At 37.6% G+C, this 18,797-nt stretch overlaps 1 protein-coding gene across 2 annotated transcripts in view; it reads right to left on the reverse strand.

The window, feature by feature from the left end:
• Window positions 1-4,980: 4,980 nt before the first annotated feature.
• Window positions 4,981-18,797, reverse strand: part of DCTN4 (dynactin subunit 4) — a 31,616-nt gene continuing 17,799 nt past the window's right edge. For both annotated transcript variants that reach the window (XM_004471999.5, XM_058281026.2), the window contains 5 exons: window positions 15,113-15,186; window positions 12,181-12,235; window positions 10,677-10,784; window positions 8,066-8,163; window positions 4,981-7,598 (listed from right to left, as the gene is read on the reverse strand). In XM_004471999.5, coding sequence (XP_004472056.1) covers window positions 7,385-7,598; window positions 8,066-8,163; window positions 10,677-10,784; window positions 12,181-12,235; window positions 15,113-15,186 — 549 coding nt within the window. In that variant the 3' untranslated portion in view covers window positions 4,981-7,384. The remainder of the gene's footprint in view (window positions 7,599-8,065; window positions 8,164-10,676; window positions 10,785-12,180; window positions 12,236-15,112; window positions 15,187-18,797) is intronic.

Consider the following 18,797-nt stretch of genomic DNA (forward strand, 5'->3'; position numbering starts at 1 on the left):
TAAAAAAGTCTCAATCTCACCTTTATTTCTGAATAATTTTGATAATTTTGAGTTGACAGTTGTATTTTGTCTTTCAGAAATGTAAAAATTGCTACTCTATTGTTTTCAGGTTTACATACATTCTGATGAAACGTGTGCTGTAACTCTTTATCTTTGCTTCTACATATGCAATTTTTTTTTCTTTTTTCCCTGGCTACCTTCAAGATTTTTTCTTTTTCTTTGGATTTCAATAGTTTGAATATGATTTCTTCTTCTCCTCCTCCTAATTACTACTTCAATATGTATCCTAGTTGCATTTACCTGAGCTTCTTGTCTCTTCAGTTTATGGTCTTTCGTTATATTTTGAAAATTCTAAGCCATCAGCTCTTCAAATATTCCTCTGCCAAGTTTCTTCTCCTTCTGGGATTCCAGTTACATACACTAGTCATCTGACATTATTTCATAGCTCAAACTCTCTGTTGTTGCTTCACTTTCTCTTTGAGTAATTTCTACTGACCTATCTCCAAGTTCCTGGATTGTTTCCTCAGCTGTGGCAAGTTTGCTGATGAGCCCATTGAAGATATTCATCATCTCTGATTGTTTTTATTTCTAGCATTTCAATTTGTCTTTCTTATAGTTTCCACCACTTTGATGAAATATGTTCACATACATTGTCCACATTTCCAACTAGCTTCTTTAACATGTTAATCAGAGTTCCAAAATCTAGATCATATCTGTATTTATTCCTGTTGATTGCTTTTTCTCTTGAAAATGAGTTGGTTTTTCTTGCTGCCTTGTGTATTTTATAATTTTTGTTTGAAAGCCAGTCACATTATATAACAGTAGAGACTAAGGTAAATAGTATTAATGCCTGGAAATGAGCAAACCTCTCCCATTAGTATGGGGATTGGTCAGTCTGTTCAGGAATTGAGTTAGATTTGGGTTTTGTCATTGCTAGGTTACTTTTTTTTTTCTTTTAATGAAATAGGTTTTATTATCTTTTTTTAAAAAAAGATACCTAGATCACACAAAATATAGTTACTTTTAGTGCACCACAGATTTTACATACACTAGCATAATTTTGTGCTCTAGGTTGGATCTGGGATGCTGGAGAACTTGCCTCAAGTGTTCTTGATTCATTTTTACCTTATTCCGCTGCCCCGCATGCCTGTACCACACTGGGAAGTCTTTCTATGCTGTTGCCCGTCCCCCATCAACTGATATATGTTACAAGCTGCTTGCTAGGCTGGGGTGGGGTAGTGGCAGTGAGGGGTGGTCCTCTGTTATTTTAGTTCGACCTCACTCTTTAGTAGGAAGTGGGGCTTTTCTCAACATTCTTCCCCCTCCTCACTGTGTAAGCCATCTCTGCCTTGCATCTGTGAGTGGTCTTATGGGGGAGAGAGTTCCCTGCTCGTCCTACATGACAGGTGACCTTTAATGGTATTGGTACTGAATTCTGGGCTTAGAGACTAAACCTTGTCACTTCCTGATGGTAGAGTTTTTCCTGCCCTTCCCCAGTGCTCTGGTATGACAGTGTCTGGTATGACAGTGTCTGCCTGGCCCCCAGTGGCTAAGGACTTTTTGCTCCTTATGGAAGAAAGGCCTGGGCAGGGAGGCAGGGCTCGTGCCTTTCCCACAGTGCAGCCAGTCCACTCCTGCATGCCTCCGCATCAAGGGAGGCTCTCTAGAGCTCTCACCCACCCCAGTCTTCCTCATGAGCACCGGGTGGAGGTTTTTCAAAGACACTATGAGTGCACACAAGCTCCTCTCGTGTCTGGGGCTTCCAGGAGTTCAACACTGTCACGTTAACCCTAATGTAGCCTTTTGAAATTCCTTAATATTTTAGTTAGTTTCTTCTTACCTGATTGTATGGTGGCCAACACCTCTTCTATCCTTGCTCTGCTGCAGGTGAGCCAGTCTACACATCCTTTCTTTCCATGGAGGAGTCTCATCCTCTTTGAAATTCAGGCTATTTGCCCTACAACATTAGCACTCTGAGGGTTCAAAGAAAATTAAAGATTTTATTTGTGCATTTTTCTTAAGAGTAGGAGTGACACTGAACTCCTAAGTCCCTCCTTTTACTTAACTTTAGGAGAAAAATTTCACTACTGTAAATGGAAAACTAGTATCAAATGCTTAGATGTAGCTTTAAAAACAATGATAATGAAAACAAAAGTTATTTAGTTAATAGCTACTGTTGCCTGTGCAAAGGCTTGGAGCCAGAAGCTTATGTTTAAAAAAAAAAGAGAGAAGCATTAGATGCTACAATCATTTTTGATACGTTCTTCATTAATTAACCAGGGCAGAAAATAAAGTTAGGAGGAAACAACTTTTTCATTGCATTATTCTGTTATTTAACGTCACTTTCATTCAACACTTATCATTATTGTGTGTAGGTGTCCCACACTGTGAGATATGCTTCACTATAATGTCACTAAGCACCAGAAAATGAAGGTAAATATTTAAGTATTGCAACTGAGCAAGTGCCTTAACTTTTGAGTCTCGGAGTTTGCTCCAGGCTGCCCATGGAATGGAGTGAAGAAACAGGTGAAGAAGGAGCCCAGATTTGGCTCACAGGGAGTTTGCAAAAAGGAAAGGAGCCACACATATACAAAATCCCATAATACAAGGAAAAAGGAGGTAAAAGGCCTAGACAGGTACAGTGCTATGGAGGAAGATCACATCAGGATGGCAGGGAGAGATGGGAACAGGGAAGAAATTCTGGAAAAAGTGCAGAAAGAGGAAAGAGTAGTCTATGTAGAGAAAACACCAGAGCAGAAAAGCACAAAACAAGTAAGTAGACATTTAGTACATGACAAAAAGAGGCACATGTATTTTTTTTTTAAAGATAAAATTTAAAAAAAAGAAAATGAAAAATTAAATGAAATTAAAAAGGAAAAAGAAACCCAAAACAATAAAAAATAGAGAAAATACCAAAAGCGATATAAATAAGGAAAAGGATGTTAGTGCTAATCTATTTACTTATTCAAAAAATATTGGGTGCCTACTATTTGCCATTGTTCTAGGCTCTGCAGATATAAAACAAAAAAGACAAAAATCCCTGCCTTAACGGAGTTTATGTTCCAGTAAGAGAAGTCAGAAAACAAACAAGAATATAGTGTTTAGGATGGTGATTAGTGCTATGGGAAATGAATCTACAATGTGAGATAAGTACTGTTTGGGGTCAGGGGCAGTTTGCAATATTAAATATGGTGGCCAGGGAAAGCCTGAGAAGGAAACTCACTAAGAAGGAAACCCAGGACCTCACACATGGCAAGCAGGCGCTCAACCACTGAGCTACATCTACTTCCCAGTTAGAGTTGGTTTTTTCCTCTTTTGTTTTTAGGAGGTACAGGGGATCGAACCCAGGACCTCATACATGGGAAGCAGGCACTCAACCACCTGAGCTACATCCACTCCCTTAAGGAAACTTTTGAGCAAAGACCTGGATGTGGTGAAGGTGTGAGCAATGCAGGTACCTGGGAGAAGAGTTAATGTGGCTTAGGTGGCATGAGAATGGGGGAAGAGTAGAAGATGAATATAGAGGTGGAGATGGGAGGGGGTGGGTTTCAGATAATTTAGGACCTCCTAAGCTATTGTAAGGACTCTGTCATTTACTGCTGAGTTGGCTAAGAATCCTTTCAAAGCTTTTAAGTAGATAAGAGATGTAACTTACTCCGGCTGTTGTACTGAAAATCAACTAACAGCTAGGGGTAGTGACCAAGGTGGTTTCAGGGAGACCAGTTCAGATGCTACTGTAATACGGTAGGGGTCTATAGAGATGTGACTTTTCCCAGGATAGTAATGGTAGAGAAGGTATGAAGTGGTCATAGCTTAAAGATTGGCTGCCTTAGCCATGTGGCATGTAAAAGGAGACAACGGTGATGCCAGTTTTTGAGCAACTGGAAAGACAGTTGCCATTTAGTTAGGGACAGCTGCAGGAGGGGCACATGTGGAAGGGAAAAATCCAGGCTAGCTTTGGACTTTTGGAAAATATCCTAGAGTTGGTATTTTAATTTCACAAATGGCCTGAAAACTAGGTGAATCATTAAAAGTGTATGGAGAAGTTTAAGAAATAAGACCTGGTACATGCCAAGGTTAGGGAGATGGGGAACTAGCAAAGAATATGGAAGAAAAGTTGTAAGGTAGAAGGAAAACCAGGAGTTTGTGTCCTGGAAACAAGTGAAGTGTTTCCACACGAGACAGAGCAACTGTCATATGCTACTAAAAGATTAAGTAGGCAAGGACTGAGGCGTGACCATTGTGTCTAAGTGGAGATCACTGGGGACGAGAGCAGTTCTCATGAAGTGGTCGGGGTGACAGCCTAACTGGAATGGGTTCAGGTGAGAATGGGAAGATAGGAACTAACAGAGTTAGGGGGTTTGCTTTAAATGGAGTAAAGAATTGGAGTGGAAGCTGAAGAGGGTTATGAGGGCAGTTTCTTTTTTTAAGATGAGAGAAATCACAGCATGCTGATGGAAACAAGGCAAGAGGGAAAAAACTGATGAGGCAAGAGAGGGAGGGGAGAACTGCTGAAGTGGTGTCCTTGAATAGGCAACAGGAAGGGCTCTAGTGCATATGGTGGGGTTGGGTTTAGACAGGAAGAGCAGGAACAATTCACCTACAATAATAGGAAGGAAGAAAAAGTATATGGGTACTGATGAAGACAGACGGATACTTGTTGGGGCTGGAACATTTTACGTATTTGAATGGATAAACTTTGGGAGCAATGACCACGATAAAAGCTGGGAGATGCCTAACAATGTAGTATTTATTCAATGGTTCTGAGAACATGTTTACAAGGAGCTCAAGCAAGATCTACTTACATGTTTTAGTGAACGAACTTGATTATGAAGTTTTAGCTTAGTTTATCTAAAAAAGTGAATGGAAGCAGCATGTCTCACTGGCCCTCATACATTAACTCTCGACTCTGCTATGTCTTTTGACTCTGAGCCATGGTACTTCCAGTCAGTCTTCAGGAAACCAAACAAAAGACACACCTCAGGCTCTGTCTGTTTTATTTTCCTACATTAAGTTAAGCAATAAGGCAATACAGTAACATGTTAATAAAGATCAAGAGTGCCTCTCATTTCCAAAAAGGGACCAAAAGAATGTTTCTTCACAAATATGCATGACATTTCACTTATTACGCATATAAGTACTTGGAAAAGAAAACTTCAGTGGTTTAATACAATTACAAATCCAAAGGAACTTAGCCTTAAGCTTCCAATATTATCGTATCAAGTGCTAGTGCCATCTAATTCTCCTGCAATGGTCCACATTGACACTGCATTTAACAATCTTGCACCCAATCTAATATAAAAAAGCAACATATGAAAGTCCTAATTCACCAGGTGCAAGTGTTGAACCATTTCTACAGACAGACAAAATAACAGCTTGCACTAAAATCTATCTTGAGGAAACACTAAACCAAAGGCTCTGTTTTTCTGTAAGTTAATTTGGCGTCTGAAGAAAAAAATATTCTATGATAAAAAGTGTTTTTGTTTTCTGTGTCACATGGGGTGATGAAACCCATTACATCATTATTACTTCTGGGAACAAATACCAGCTACATGCCATAAACGCACAACATACAACTTTGTATAGTCTATGCAAATGTGTAAACATATGAAGCCATTGGCTACTCTGATGCCCATTTCCTTCCCTGGCAAAAAGGGAGTGGTGGCTTCACAGCAGGCTCTAGCAGGTAGTGAAGTAAGAGTTAATTTGACACTCTGTGGAGTCACAAAAAACTAAACTCTTGTTATATTCCACAAGTTTATTATTACCCAAGTCCCAACCCCAACTCCTAAAATGCTAAGTCCTATTTATTATTGTCCTAATATAAATGATTATTTTTTTCTTACATTGCAGCATTTATATTATTCTGTAGGAATATTGTTTCATAAAGTTGACTCAACCTTAAGACTACAATTTAGTGTCTTTCAAAGGCTTCCCAAATATTATTTTCCAAGGTATAGCTGACAAATTACTGCGTCCTGTCTATATTCCAGATTCCATTATGTCTTAATTTTATTTAAAGATCTCAAATCAAAAACAAAATCAGGGTAAAGAGGAAATTTCTCTTTTCCCTGAGAGTCTGTTGGATACTTGCTAACAGAAAATGTGGGGCAGCTGGTGGTACACTTTGTCAAGTCTCATTTTAGAAATCATCACAGAAATTAAGGTTAGCAACCCAACTCCAGGATATCAAGTGAAAACAGCATGTGTGCTGTTAGGCCAGTATTCTAGACTATTTGCTGAACTATGTCATGGTTTACAATCAAAATGGTCTTATATGACACATTATATGGCAAGTCATATAATCAAAGTCATAAAGTCAGGAATGCAAAAGGTTCTCTTTCTTAATATCCAGTTTTGGATTTGAGAAATTATAATCATTAGTTTCCCCTTCAAATCAATGGAAAAAACATTAGTTCAGATCATGCTTTTAAAAAATCTAACCTTTAAAATGTTCAGCATTCGGGGAGTACTTGTCCACTCAAGTTTCTTTAGGCTTTTTCCAGGTCCCTAATACTGAGAAGTTACTGAGTTAATGAGGAAGAGCAGAGGAGCAGCAGTAGGGTATATGACATACAGACTGCCTCCTTGTGGCAGAATTCTCCCCTGGATACTGTGGCAACATTTAAATGAATGGAATTTGCCAGTCTCTCGATATGACAGGTAACGGTTTGTTTCTCAAATTTTTATTCAAAGAAAAAGTTCCTTATTCTACTGGGAAATATTTTTAAGAGAACTTAATAAATATGTTCTATATTGTATTTACTTTAGAAGGGGGCAAATGAGGCCTTAAGAATTTCACAGATTTTTTCCATCATCACAAAGCTTAAGACAATGTGACAATTCTATTTTTCTATCAAGTGGAAATCTAAGGCAAGATGGGAACTGTGATGGAAAGTGAAGGGATATGTTTAGATTGCTAGATTCTATCTAATGGAATGCAGAAAGCAGTTGATATGCTCAGACCAACGCTGGATCAGTAAGAACAGGTCCACTTCTGGGTTATCATTTTAGGTTTCATCCATGAGATTCTGACCCTTTGTGAGATCAGATTGGGAGGACAGTATGGTCAGGTGATAAATCTACTGCCACTCCAAGGAACAACCATCCCCTTTCTTCGGATTGGACTATGCTGTTATCAGTCAACGTGCAGGGGTTTAGTGAGGGAGAAGGATTTTCTGGTGCTATAGAAGTAAGAGAAAGAGGAACAGCAGCTACCCTGTGTTCCTAACACCTTGTCTACTCCCCCACTTGCCTAGGAATAGGATTCAGTAGTGCATGGCTACATTGAGTTATAAACAAGACCGAATGAAGCAGTAGCTCCCACATTTTAACACAGGTTTGTGGTGACTGTCCTTAGGGATCTGCCTGCCAGTGGAACCCTTCAAGGAAGAAGTGGGCCCAAGCTGAGTTCCACATGCTGGGTGAGCCAGATGACTTCTGTGCCCTGGTCACTTTCTTCGATGGGGCGGATAGGGGCTGCCAGGTTTTTAAAATCATGCTTCATCTTAAAGCACACGGTCACTTCACCCTCCTCATGTTGTGGGGTAACTCTGATGAAAATACCCACTTTGTTGGCCTTTCTGAAGGCTATAATGCTGTAAGAGGAAACAAATATGGCATTAGGTCACAAGTCAGCCTTATGGTCATTTAAGAGCACAACAGGAAATCTATGATGACAAGACATGACATGACCAACATCCCAATTATCAGCAATGAAGCACTTCTTCAGCAAAATGTTGGTCTTTTTTTTTTAATATTACAAAAGTAAAATATTATCATAAAAATTCAAATGGGAAAAGTAAGTTTTTCTTCTTATTCTCCTCTTTAGCATAGAGAAGAAAACTGTTTATGGAATGATCCTAATGGTAGAAGATATATCTGGAAGAACAAACACCAAAATGTTAATGGTGTTTTTCTCTGGTAGTGAGATAATGGGTAATTTTTATTTTATTTTCTTCTTCATGGTTTTATATGTTTCCCAAATTAGTAATATTTTTATAAGCAGGAAGAAAAAGTTATTTCCAACTGTGGTATATGGAAGGGGTCACAAAAGATCACTCACTCTGGGTCATCCTGAAAGTCCTGGGGTTCTGCCAACTCATCATATTCTGCTGCTGCATCCTTGCCAGCTAAAATGAGCTCTTTGGGAGGCACCACCACCTGGAGAGCAAAATAAAGAGGTCTGGCTCAGAAAGTACATTCAGTTAATGGAACACAGCAAAACATTAAATTTATCTAGATGTATCGAAGTCAAAAGGAAGTTTCAGGAAATATACAGTATATTACTGGAAGAGAACTGAAAAACGTGGTTTAGGAATATATAATACATATCTAGTAAAAGCTTAAGTACAAAGAAGTACAAAAGAATGATAAAGTCAAGTGAGTGCTTATTTCTTTGAAGCTGTATTGGGGAATTTAAGTGGGGAGTGACACACAATGGGCTTCAATTGTATCTTTAATGTTCTAGTTTTTAGGGTGTGTGTGGGGGTCAATGGATGTTTATTTTTCTTTACACATTTTGGTATATCTGAAACATTTCATTATTTTCTTAAAAAAAAATAGAAAAACAAAGAGGAGAAGCATTGTTTCCAACAGCAGGTCTGTTCTGAAATGTATTCATACCTGATTTATGGTCATGGAAAACAGTTAAAGCATTCGTTAGACTTATCCATAAGCTATGACTAGGCCTCAGTTTTGCTATGCCAGAGGCTGATAATAATGTCAACCAAATTTCCAATTATGCATACAAATGTGGCAGGGGCAGCTGTAAAGGGAAAGACAAAATATCTACAAGCTGATGTCTATAAGCATCAGGCACCTCTTTCTGCCTCTGTCCTCATTGGAGCTGTGTATTAGTGCTATTTTTAAAAAGGAGCAAGGACAGAAGTGTCATATTCCTCTCTTTGGAAATGACGCCAGTAAGTGAAATCATTAAAAAATTAGTGAATAACAGAGTGGATTAAAAATATAGAGGTCCTGGGAAGCAGTTGTGGCTCAATTAGTTGGGCTCCCATCTACCACATGGGAGGTCCTGGGTTCACATCCCAGGGCCTCCTTGTGAAGGCAAGCTGGCCGGTGTGCTGTGGAGAGCTGACAGCCCATGCGCTGCAGAGAGCTGGCGCAGCAAGATGACACAGCAAAGGGAGACAAGCAGCAAAAATGTGCAGCAAATGGACACAGAGAAGAAACAGCAAAGAATGGAACGAGCCACAAGGGGGGGGGGGATAAATAAATCTTTAAAAAAAAATAGGTCTTTTCTATAATTTTTGTTATGAGAATCATGCTGAATGTAGTTATGAGTACAAATGTTATGACTATCATGCTGAATTATGACTCAGTGATATATGATACAGAGAAAAGTTCTTGATCTAAAATTTCAAGTCCTAGATGAATCACCAAGTGGCAAAATGTTGAAGGCCACATTTCATTCATTCAACAAACACTGAAAATCAAAATTACCCATTATATTTACTTAGAACTATGTATAGTCTATGTAAGCTGAGAGAATCTAGAGCAGGCATCCCAGCTTTTAAAAGGAGATAATATTTGATAAGAATCTTGAAGAATGAGTGTGTGTTAGACTGAAGGAGAGGTGTGTACATGTTAGGGAAGTGGGGATAGGAAGGAGACATTCTAGGTAAAGCAAATAATATATGCAATTTTTTAGCACAAAAGTCTACCAGTTGGACCTGCTTGGACTGCAACCATTAATCTGTACTATTCAGAAAATGCTAAATATAGGAACCTGGGGGAATACCATAATGGAAAAACTGAGTTGAGTTCATTAAGGAACTCTTACACTTTCCCAGGAGTTTACTTTATCCCAAAGTCAGAGGGAAGTCAAAGATCACCGTGGAAGCAATAAAGAAGATTATGGGATGGTTTGAGCTTTATGTACCCAAGAACAATGCTCTTAAATCTAGTCCATTCCTGTGGGCTTGAGCCCACTGTAAATAGGAGCTTTTGATGAGGTTACTTTAGTTAGGGTGTGGCCCAGCCCAATAAAGATGGCTCTCAATCCTATTACTGGACTCCTTTATAAGAAGAATGAAATTCAGAGAGAAAGCCACAGAGGAAGCAGCCAGAAGCTAAAATAAATGGAACCAGGAAGAGCAAGGAAAGGCCAGGCGATGCCGCCATGTGCCATGCCATGTGCCAAGCCAAGGACCAAGGATAACTACAGCAGCCAGTCACAGAACACCACAAATTTTGGGGAGAAACCTGGAGAAGGGAGAAACCAGCAGACACTACCATGTGGCATGCCATGTGGCAGAGGAGCTAAAGATGGCTAGCCGGTGGTCTTTGGGAAGAAAGTATCGCCTTGATGATGCCTTGATTTGGACATTTTCCTGGCCTCAAAACTGTGAGCAAATAAATTCCCATTGTTTAACCCATCCATTTCATGGTATTTGTGTGAACAGCCAAGAAAATGAGAACGGGCTGGAATGGGGGGTGGGATACAAAAAACCAAGTCAGTTAGGAAGTTATTGTTACAGTCCAGGTGAGGAATTAACCCCCAACTGCCAGTGGCAGTGTATTTAGTGTAAAGTAATAAACTTAGGTGACAGAATGAAAAGAACTTGGTGACAGCTTTCATGAGGGAACAAGACAGTGGCCTCAAATGAGGCCACTCCTGATAAAGAGTCAGTTAGGATGAAGCAAAATGCTTCTACCTTAGCAGTGCTGTTGGTATTATCAGGGTCCCCCTCCTCGCATTCCAACAGCGTCACATGGGTAAGGTTCTCCACTGGATTCGTAAGAGTCAGGAGGACCTGGCTCTCCTGGGGGAATAGGAAAAGCATCTCTCAGACACGTTACACTGCCACCTAAGTCCACCTGCTAAGTTGCTATATCAAATATTCCACAAAATCATCATCTCCTCCCCATTACTTCTAAGCAATCACACCATGCATTCTCAAAGTGCTGATTCCTATTCTATTATTTATATGTTAGACTATCTATTCTCTGCAGTTGCTATTTCATTGAGGAAATGGGACAGATCCATAGAAAGGGCCAGTTACTAGGTCTAAAAATTCTCAGGAATTACATTACCTAAGTGATTAACAGTTCACAACTTTTACCCCATGCAGGTTACCACTTAAGGCTTAAAAAACAGGGAAACTCTCAAAAGTAAAATATGGTGGTCACAGGTTAACCAGATATATTAACACAGGAAAAAAAAATGGCACACCAAAACTGAAAAAGCCTTTCAAGGTGTCTTAAACCTTGATAATCTGCCTTTGTTTGGTACTCCCTAGAGATGAGCAACAACATCTTTAAGATGAACAGGGACTATATAAATGTCTTCATGAACAGCATGAAAGGGAAGAGCTAAAAAGGGTGCCACAGCATGTTCTACAATTAAATAGGGGGTGTGTGGGAGGAAGGGGCATAGATGAAGACTCCAAGGAACAGAGGGGCTGCAGTAAAGACATCTGGCCAATTCTGGGCACACACCCACCTGTGTGCACACACACATACAAGATGGTAGGGGATCCCCAGGCTAGAGAAGAGGAGCCAAAGTTCTCTTTGTAGTCAAAGTGTTCTCCTTTCCTTTCCCTATCTATAATTCTACTTCTGCATAACATGTACACCACTCCTTACACATACATTTCAAAAAAGTTGTCAAGGATCCCAGCTTAGAGGTCCGTGGTTCAAACCCAGGGCCTCCTTGACCCGTGTGGAGCTGGCCCATGCGCAGTGCTGATACGCACAAGGAGTGCCCTGCCACGCAGGGGTGTCCCCCGCGTAGGAGAGCCCCATGTGCAAGGAGTGCACCCTGTAAGGAGAGCCGCCCAGCGTGAAAGAAAGTGCAGCCTGCCCAGGAATGGCACCGCACACACAGAGAGGTGACACAACAAGGTGACGCAACAAAAAGAAACACAGATTCCAGTGCCGCTGACAAGAACAGAAGCAGACAAAGAAGACTACGCAGCAAATAGACACAGAGAACAGACAACTGGGGTGTAGGGGAAGGGGAAAGAAATAATCAAAAGGATCCCAGCTTAAAAAAATATAAACTCTTCATCCTTTTATTCCAAAGTTTCTTCTTTTCTATCTCTTGTTCATTGTTCCTCCATGCTAAACACATACACAGCCACTCAGGCACACATATTCATATATCTTTAGTAAGAACAATCAATTTATTTTCTTTTGATTAATAAGCAACATACTAACCTTCATGTAGCGAAGATTGGGAATAGACATGATTCTCACTTCTGGGATATAATTACTATGCATGAATAAAGAAATGCATTAATGGTCACCAGAGTCCCTTAAAATTATTGGCTTCTTTTTAGCTAGTACAGCAGATAAAGGATTTCTTCAAATTTTAAGGAATCATACCATCGCTGTAATAAGAACTTATGACATGAAACCAAACTGGTAATGAGTTCTTTCTGAAATCTTATGTATACTTCTAGCTTGGATCCTGTATGTGTCAGGCAGATGTCAAAGAAAATATCTACACATTTATTAGATATCTTTTTATTTAGATACATTTTTTACTATTTTTTAAACTTTATTTTGTACATTTAAAAATTAAAAATATAAATACAGATGTTTTTATTAGACATATTTTCTGAGATCTTATTTCATTAATCAATCATTTCATTTATTCATTTATGTAATTATGCAACTAACTGTAAGATCCATGGCTGATTTAATAATAGGTTTTAGGACTATAAAAACACATATACTTATATAGCACATGCTAAGTGCTAGGCACTGATCTAAGCACTTTACAAATATTAACTTGCATAATCTTGATTCTGAATAACAGATTTTTTTTTTTAAGGAGGTACCGGGGATTGAAACTGGGACCTCGTTCACATGAAGTAGGTGCTCAACTACTGAGTTATACCCACTCCCTGAGATAGATACTATTATTACCATCCATATTATACAGGTGAAGAATCTCATTGTAGAGAGAATAAGTACTTTGCTGGTAAGTGGCAGACCCAGGATTCAAACCCAGGCAGAGTGGCTCCATGGTCCTTGCTCTTAACCACTATGTTATACTGCCTTTCTAAACAGCCAATAGAATATTTGCATTAAATGTTCTTCTGGATTCAAAAGTGCCTAAGTTCAAATCCCAGTTTAGTTTTTATATACTATATAATTTGAGGCAAAATACTAACTTCTTTGTCCCGTAATTTTCTCAACTATGAAATGAAACAATAATAGTATCCATCTCTTGAAGTTATTATGAAGAAAAAAATTAAACCATACAAAAAGTGCTTAGAACAGTGTTTGGAACTAAACACTCATAAATGCTGGTTATTATGCATATATTAATATAACACAAAATCTGAGTGTAGAAACACTAAAAATGTAGGGGGAAAAAGTACATCTTAGAGTTGAAGCAAGAAGGTACTGTAACTTCAGACTAGATGTTTTTTAATGCTGGGCATCAGGATTACCTGAGCAAGTTAATATATTCAAGGATCCCATACCAAAGATTTGGATTCAGCAGGTCAAAGGTATGGCCAGAACATGTGTATTAAATTTTCAGGCAATTCTGCCATGAGGCCAGAAAAGAGCACTTTTTCTTAAAGCAAGTTTAAGAGATCAATGCTAAGCACAGTCTGCCATTCAGCATTTCTGTAACGACTGTAACTCTTAAGACTTCCTATGTGCCGTTTTTATTTTCTCATTCTTAACAGTCGGGTATTAAATAAAGTGGGTTAGGAAAAAGGAACATATTTTATAGTGATTTTCAGTTACAAAGTACTGGCAAACATAATAGCTCATTTGCTTCTTCTCAACAATCCTGAGAGGGAGGCAGAACATGTATTACTCCCATTCAGAGATGTGTGAATTAAAGTTTAGACTCAGACAATAACTGACAGACCCTATTCTTGGCCCTCCTAGCTTTTTCTAACTCATTGGACCAGAATGTCTCAACTTCTTTTGTCTGCCACTGACTTCATTTTAATTGCTGCATAATATTCTGTAGAACATCTCAATTTAATCAACTATTTCCCTGCTGATGGTTAATCAGCTTGATATGGAAACTGTTTCATATTTTTTTGCAATGAAAATGTTGCAAGACACATCCTTGTAAATATTTACTTATATACTTTTGCTTCTAGCACCTGAGATTTCTGAGACAAAATTGCTGGGTTAAAAAGTCTATGTAATTTCCCAGACCAGTCACCAAAAAGACTCTAGCAATTCACAATCCTACCAACAATGTGTATGCAAATATGGGTTTCCCCACATTCTTACTAGCATTAAGTGCTATTTTAACTTTTCCTATCAAGTCTCTGTATCTTTCCATACATTTCCTGGCTTTTTGGATCTCCTTTTCCATAAGCTGCCTATCAAATCCTCTCTGCCCAACCTTATTTATCACCACTCCTTTTTTAATCTTTCAAATTTACAGGAATTCTGTACACTAGGGATAGTAAACTTTTTGTCATGAGTGGCAAGTATGTTTTCTTGCTCTTCTGTCTGCCTCATGACAACAATGTTTACTTTGTTTTTCATAACTCATGTTCCATTTTGTAAAGCCAAGTCTGTCTCTCTTCCTTAGTGGCTTCTGGGCTTCCTGCCTTGCTTAGGAAGGTCAGTCTCACCCAAAGTTAGACAAATATTTTCCTAATTTTTCGAAATATTTTTTCTTGTTTGACAGTTGATTTTTATACTCAAAATTCCATTCTTCTGCCAAGTCTCTGTGATTTAAGACGAAATCACTTTCATTGCCTTAATGAAGTATTTTCACAATACAGGTAAATAAAATGAACATATTATAGAGATACTCTTCAAGCTGCTAAACTTGTATTTTTTACTTGAATTTTTAAACACTCATTCCCAAACGTAGGTACCTTAAAATCTGTAATGATGACTAGTGACTCTCCAACCAATCATCAGCATACCACAGAGCCCCAATCCCAAACCATCACTGTGTCCCTGATACAAATACCCTTGATTCTAAGTCTGTAAATATGCCTTAAACTTCAAGGTATATGACTCACTTAAAATTCTGAAGAGGCATAGAAGAGCAGAAAGACTATTCTAATGTAGCTTTTTTTTTTTAAAGCCAAGAGTAAACACAGTTGCCATTGGGAAAATAAAAAAAAACAATTCCCAAGCCCCAAATACTCACACAGCAACAAGTTGGATTTTGAATTTGATAGATGTTGGATTAAATTCTGGCTTGCTCAAATTATGTTCACATTTCTAAAAGGAAAAAAGGATAATTTGTATAGGAGGAAAAACAAGAATATATTTTGCTGACCCATAGAGCTGATAAATTCAAAAGGATAGTACAAGACCATCCATGTTTTGAAACAGAGTGTATGCTACTGATAAATGAAACTTATAAATGAAAATGTTTTGGAATTTTGAATGAGTGACCACAGCATCAAATACTATTATAGCTTTATGGTGTTTAAAAAGTACTGACATAATAGCTAGCACGTACTGAGTTCTTCTTACATGTCTGCTGAGCAATGTGCTCAGTGCTTAAGTGGATTTAAACATCACTTCAACCTTAAGAGGTAGTGTAAATACTGTAGCTATTATCCCTACTTTAGATATGATGAAAATGGGGCACAAGAAGGGAAAGGAACCTTTGCAATTTCTCAGAGCCAGGAGGAATTGGAACTAGGGTCTGAATTCAAGTACTGTGACTCAGGTCCCAAGTTTTAAAATACAGTAACAATTATTTGCTTACTTTCTTGAATGGATATTACACACCTATAAAAAATTTTTCAACAGTACAAAAAAAGTGTACAGTGTAAAGATAACTCATTATCTGTCCCTTGTCCTCCTCCTCAAAGCCAACCAGTTCCTCACATGTTCTTTTTCAGGCTATACACATAAAAGTATAAGCATTATATCATCTTTCCTTTTTCTCAGTAACACAAAAGGGAACATCTTAAAAACACTGGTCTGTCCTTTGCTTTTATCACTTAACTTATCTTGGAATTAATTCTGTATGGGCACACATAGAAGATTTACACTGCTTATTTAACCAGACCCCACTTTATAGACATTTAAGATGGTACCATTATTTTGCTTATACAAATACTGCAGCAATGAATTTTCTTGTACATGAATCATCTCTCACACATGTAAATCTATCTGTAGGATAAAGTCCTAGAAGTGGATCGAAGGGTGCATGCAATTGTTTAAGTATTCAGTGTCAAACTGCCAAAGTCTGTCAATTTGATGACTATGAAATAGTATCTCACCATTTTTTTTTTAAGGAGGTACCGGGTATGAAATCTGATACCTTGTATATGGGAAACAGGCACTCGACCACTGAGCAACATTCACTCCCTAATGACAGTTGGTTTTTTTATTGGTTTTATTTTTCAGGAGATACTGGAGACCAAACCTGGGACCATCATACATGGGAAGCAGGCGCTCAACCACTTGAGCTACATCTGCTTACTTCACTGTACTTAAATGTATATTTCTCTAATTACTATAGAAAGTTGAGTATCTTCTCATATTTACTGGCCACTGCGATCTACTCTGCCATGGCTTGTATGCTGGTGTCTACTGGTTATTTTTATACTGGGTTATCTTTTGCTTATGGTAAGTTCTTAACATACTCTGGATACTAATCTTTTGTTAATTATATACCTTACAAATACAAATTACTCAGAGTGTAGCCTATCTTTTCATATCTTTCTTTCTTTTTTAAGGTAGGGGGCAAAGGTTTTATTTTTAATGTAGTCAAATACATTATTTTTTCCTGTATAGATTGTGTTTGTCTTATTTATGGACTACCCCTGTTGCCCAAAAGTCAAACATTATTCTCTTACATTTCCTTCTAGAAGTTTTCTTCTTCATACGTATCTCTGCACTGTAGAACTAGAGATGAGTAAAAGTAACCTATAATTTTCGTTTCAGTATTTCCTTGAGAGACTTTCAGTATCAAAGTTAGATTTGTCTCATACAAAAGGTAAGGAATATTTCCTTTATGTCTTTTTTTCTGGAAGAGTCTAAGAGTTCATTATGTTTGGAAGAATTCTCCAGTGAAATGACAGTATATCTTTGGGGAAGCCTTTAATTATAAACTGAATTTCTTTAATATTTACAAGACTTAGGTTTTTTGTTTGTTTGTTTGTTTTTTACTTAGGCTTTTTAATTTCTCTTCTATCGGGTTTGGTTTCATTTTTCTCAGAATTTTTATTTTTCATTTAAATTTTCAAATTTATTGGAATAAAGTTATTCAAAATATCCTCATTATGTTTAATTTTTGTAGTAAAATCTTATTTTTTTTAATCCTAACGTTGAATTTGAACCTTTTATTCCCTAAATTGTCTTGTCAGAGGTCATTTTTATAAACCTTTTACAAAATCTAACCTGTAACTTTGTTGTTTACTTCATTAATTTTTGTTCTTCACTTTATTTCCTTCCTTCTACTTGGTTTTAGAGTTAAATTTTTTTCCCTTCTTCTGAAAATCTTCATAAGAATGTGTAGCAGTTTAAAATTATTTTATGACTCCCAAAAAGAGAAATATTATGTTTGTAAACTAATCTAGTCCTCTGGATGTGATATTCTTTGATTGAATTAAATTAAATTGAGGGGCTTTGATCAGATTACTTGCTAAGGTCCCTTTAGGTCTTTGATTGGACTATGCCAGTAAGCCATGATTCAGGTTGCCCCATTGCTGGGTATGACATACACAGAAACAGAGAAAGACTCAGACAGACATAGGAAAAGGAAGCTGCCATGTTTGATCCTACCATGTAAGAGAGAGAACTGTTTAAGCATGAAGCCCCATGAAGCCCCATTTAAGGCAGGACCCATGAAGTAGCTCAAAAAGAAAGTGAACCTGGAGGGGAAGGCTGAAACCTCAGCAGAGATGGCAGCCATCTTGCTTCACCACATGACAACAAGCCAGGATCAGTAGTAACTGACCTTGGTGAGAAAGCATCTCTGATGGTGCCTTGGTTTGAAATTTTCACAGCCTTGGAACTGTAAGCTTTCACCCCCTAAAAAAATCTCCTTCATAAAAGGCAACCCAAGCCAAGTCAAATTTCACCAAAAATTTAGAAAAGTGTACAGTCTAAAATATAAACCATAATGTAAGCCATAATGGAACCAAGGTTGGTAGTTATGTTTCAATATCTGCACATCAGCTGTAGCAAATGTTAACATCCACATGTAAAAAGACCATTGCTGGGGAAGTGGGAAAACAGTTTGATGGTGAGTAATAGGAGTCCCCTATTTCGTTATGTGACCTTACTGAGATCTAAAACTTTTAGAAGACAAAATTTAAGAAAAAGAAAAAAAAAAAGCCAACCCATTTCTGGTATTTTGCTTCAGCAGCCCTTTGGCAAACCAAAACAGAATGATACAATGAACACCTATACATCCTCTACCTAGTAAAATAATTGTCAACATTTTGCCTTATTTGCTTCATCTATATATTTTTTCCAGAATGATCTGGGTATAAATTCCTAAATATCACCAAATATCCAGTTCATTCTGCAATTTCAACAATCTCGTTTATACCATTTTCCAATCAAAAACAGGACTGATCAATATTCAACAAAACATATGGTTGTATCTTTAGTCTCTTTTAAACTAGAATAGTACTAAAAAAATATTCCTTATTGAGGGTGTACACTCAGCATATTGCATTCAAAGTTATGTGAAATAGTTTTTTGTGTGTGTGTGAAGTTATATAACCAAGCTGATAATGAGTTAAGTTCATTATTTTAAATGTTTTAAATTTTAATGTTTTCCTTTTAAACATTAATTTTAAAAAACAGATATCACTTACACGGTTCAAAAACCAAATGACAAAAAAGATATATCTAGAAAAATT

The sequence above is a fragment of the Dasypus novemcinctus genome, chromosome 2 (genome assembly GCF_030445035.2).
Source record: "Dasypus novemcinctus isolate mDasNov1 chromosome 2, mDasNov1.1.hap2, whole genome shotgun sequence".
Lineage (NCBI taxonomy): Eukaryota > Metazoa > Chordata > Mammalia > Cingulata > Dasypodidae > Dasypus > Dasypus novemcinctus.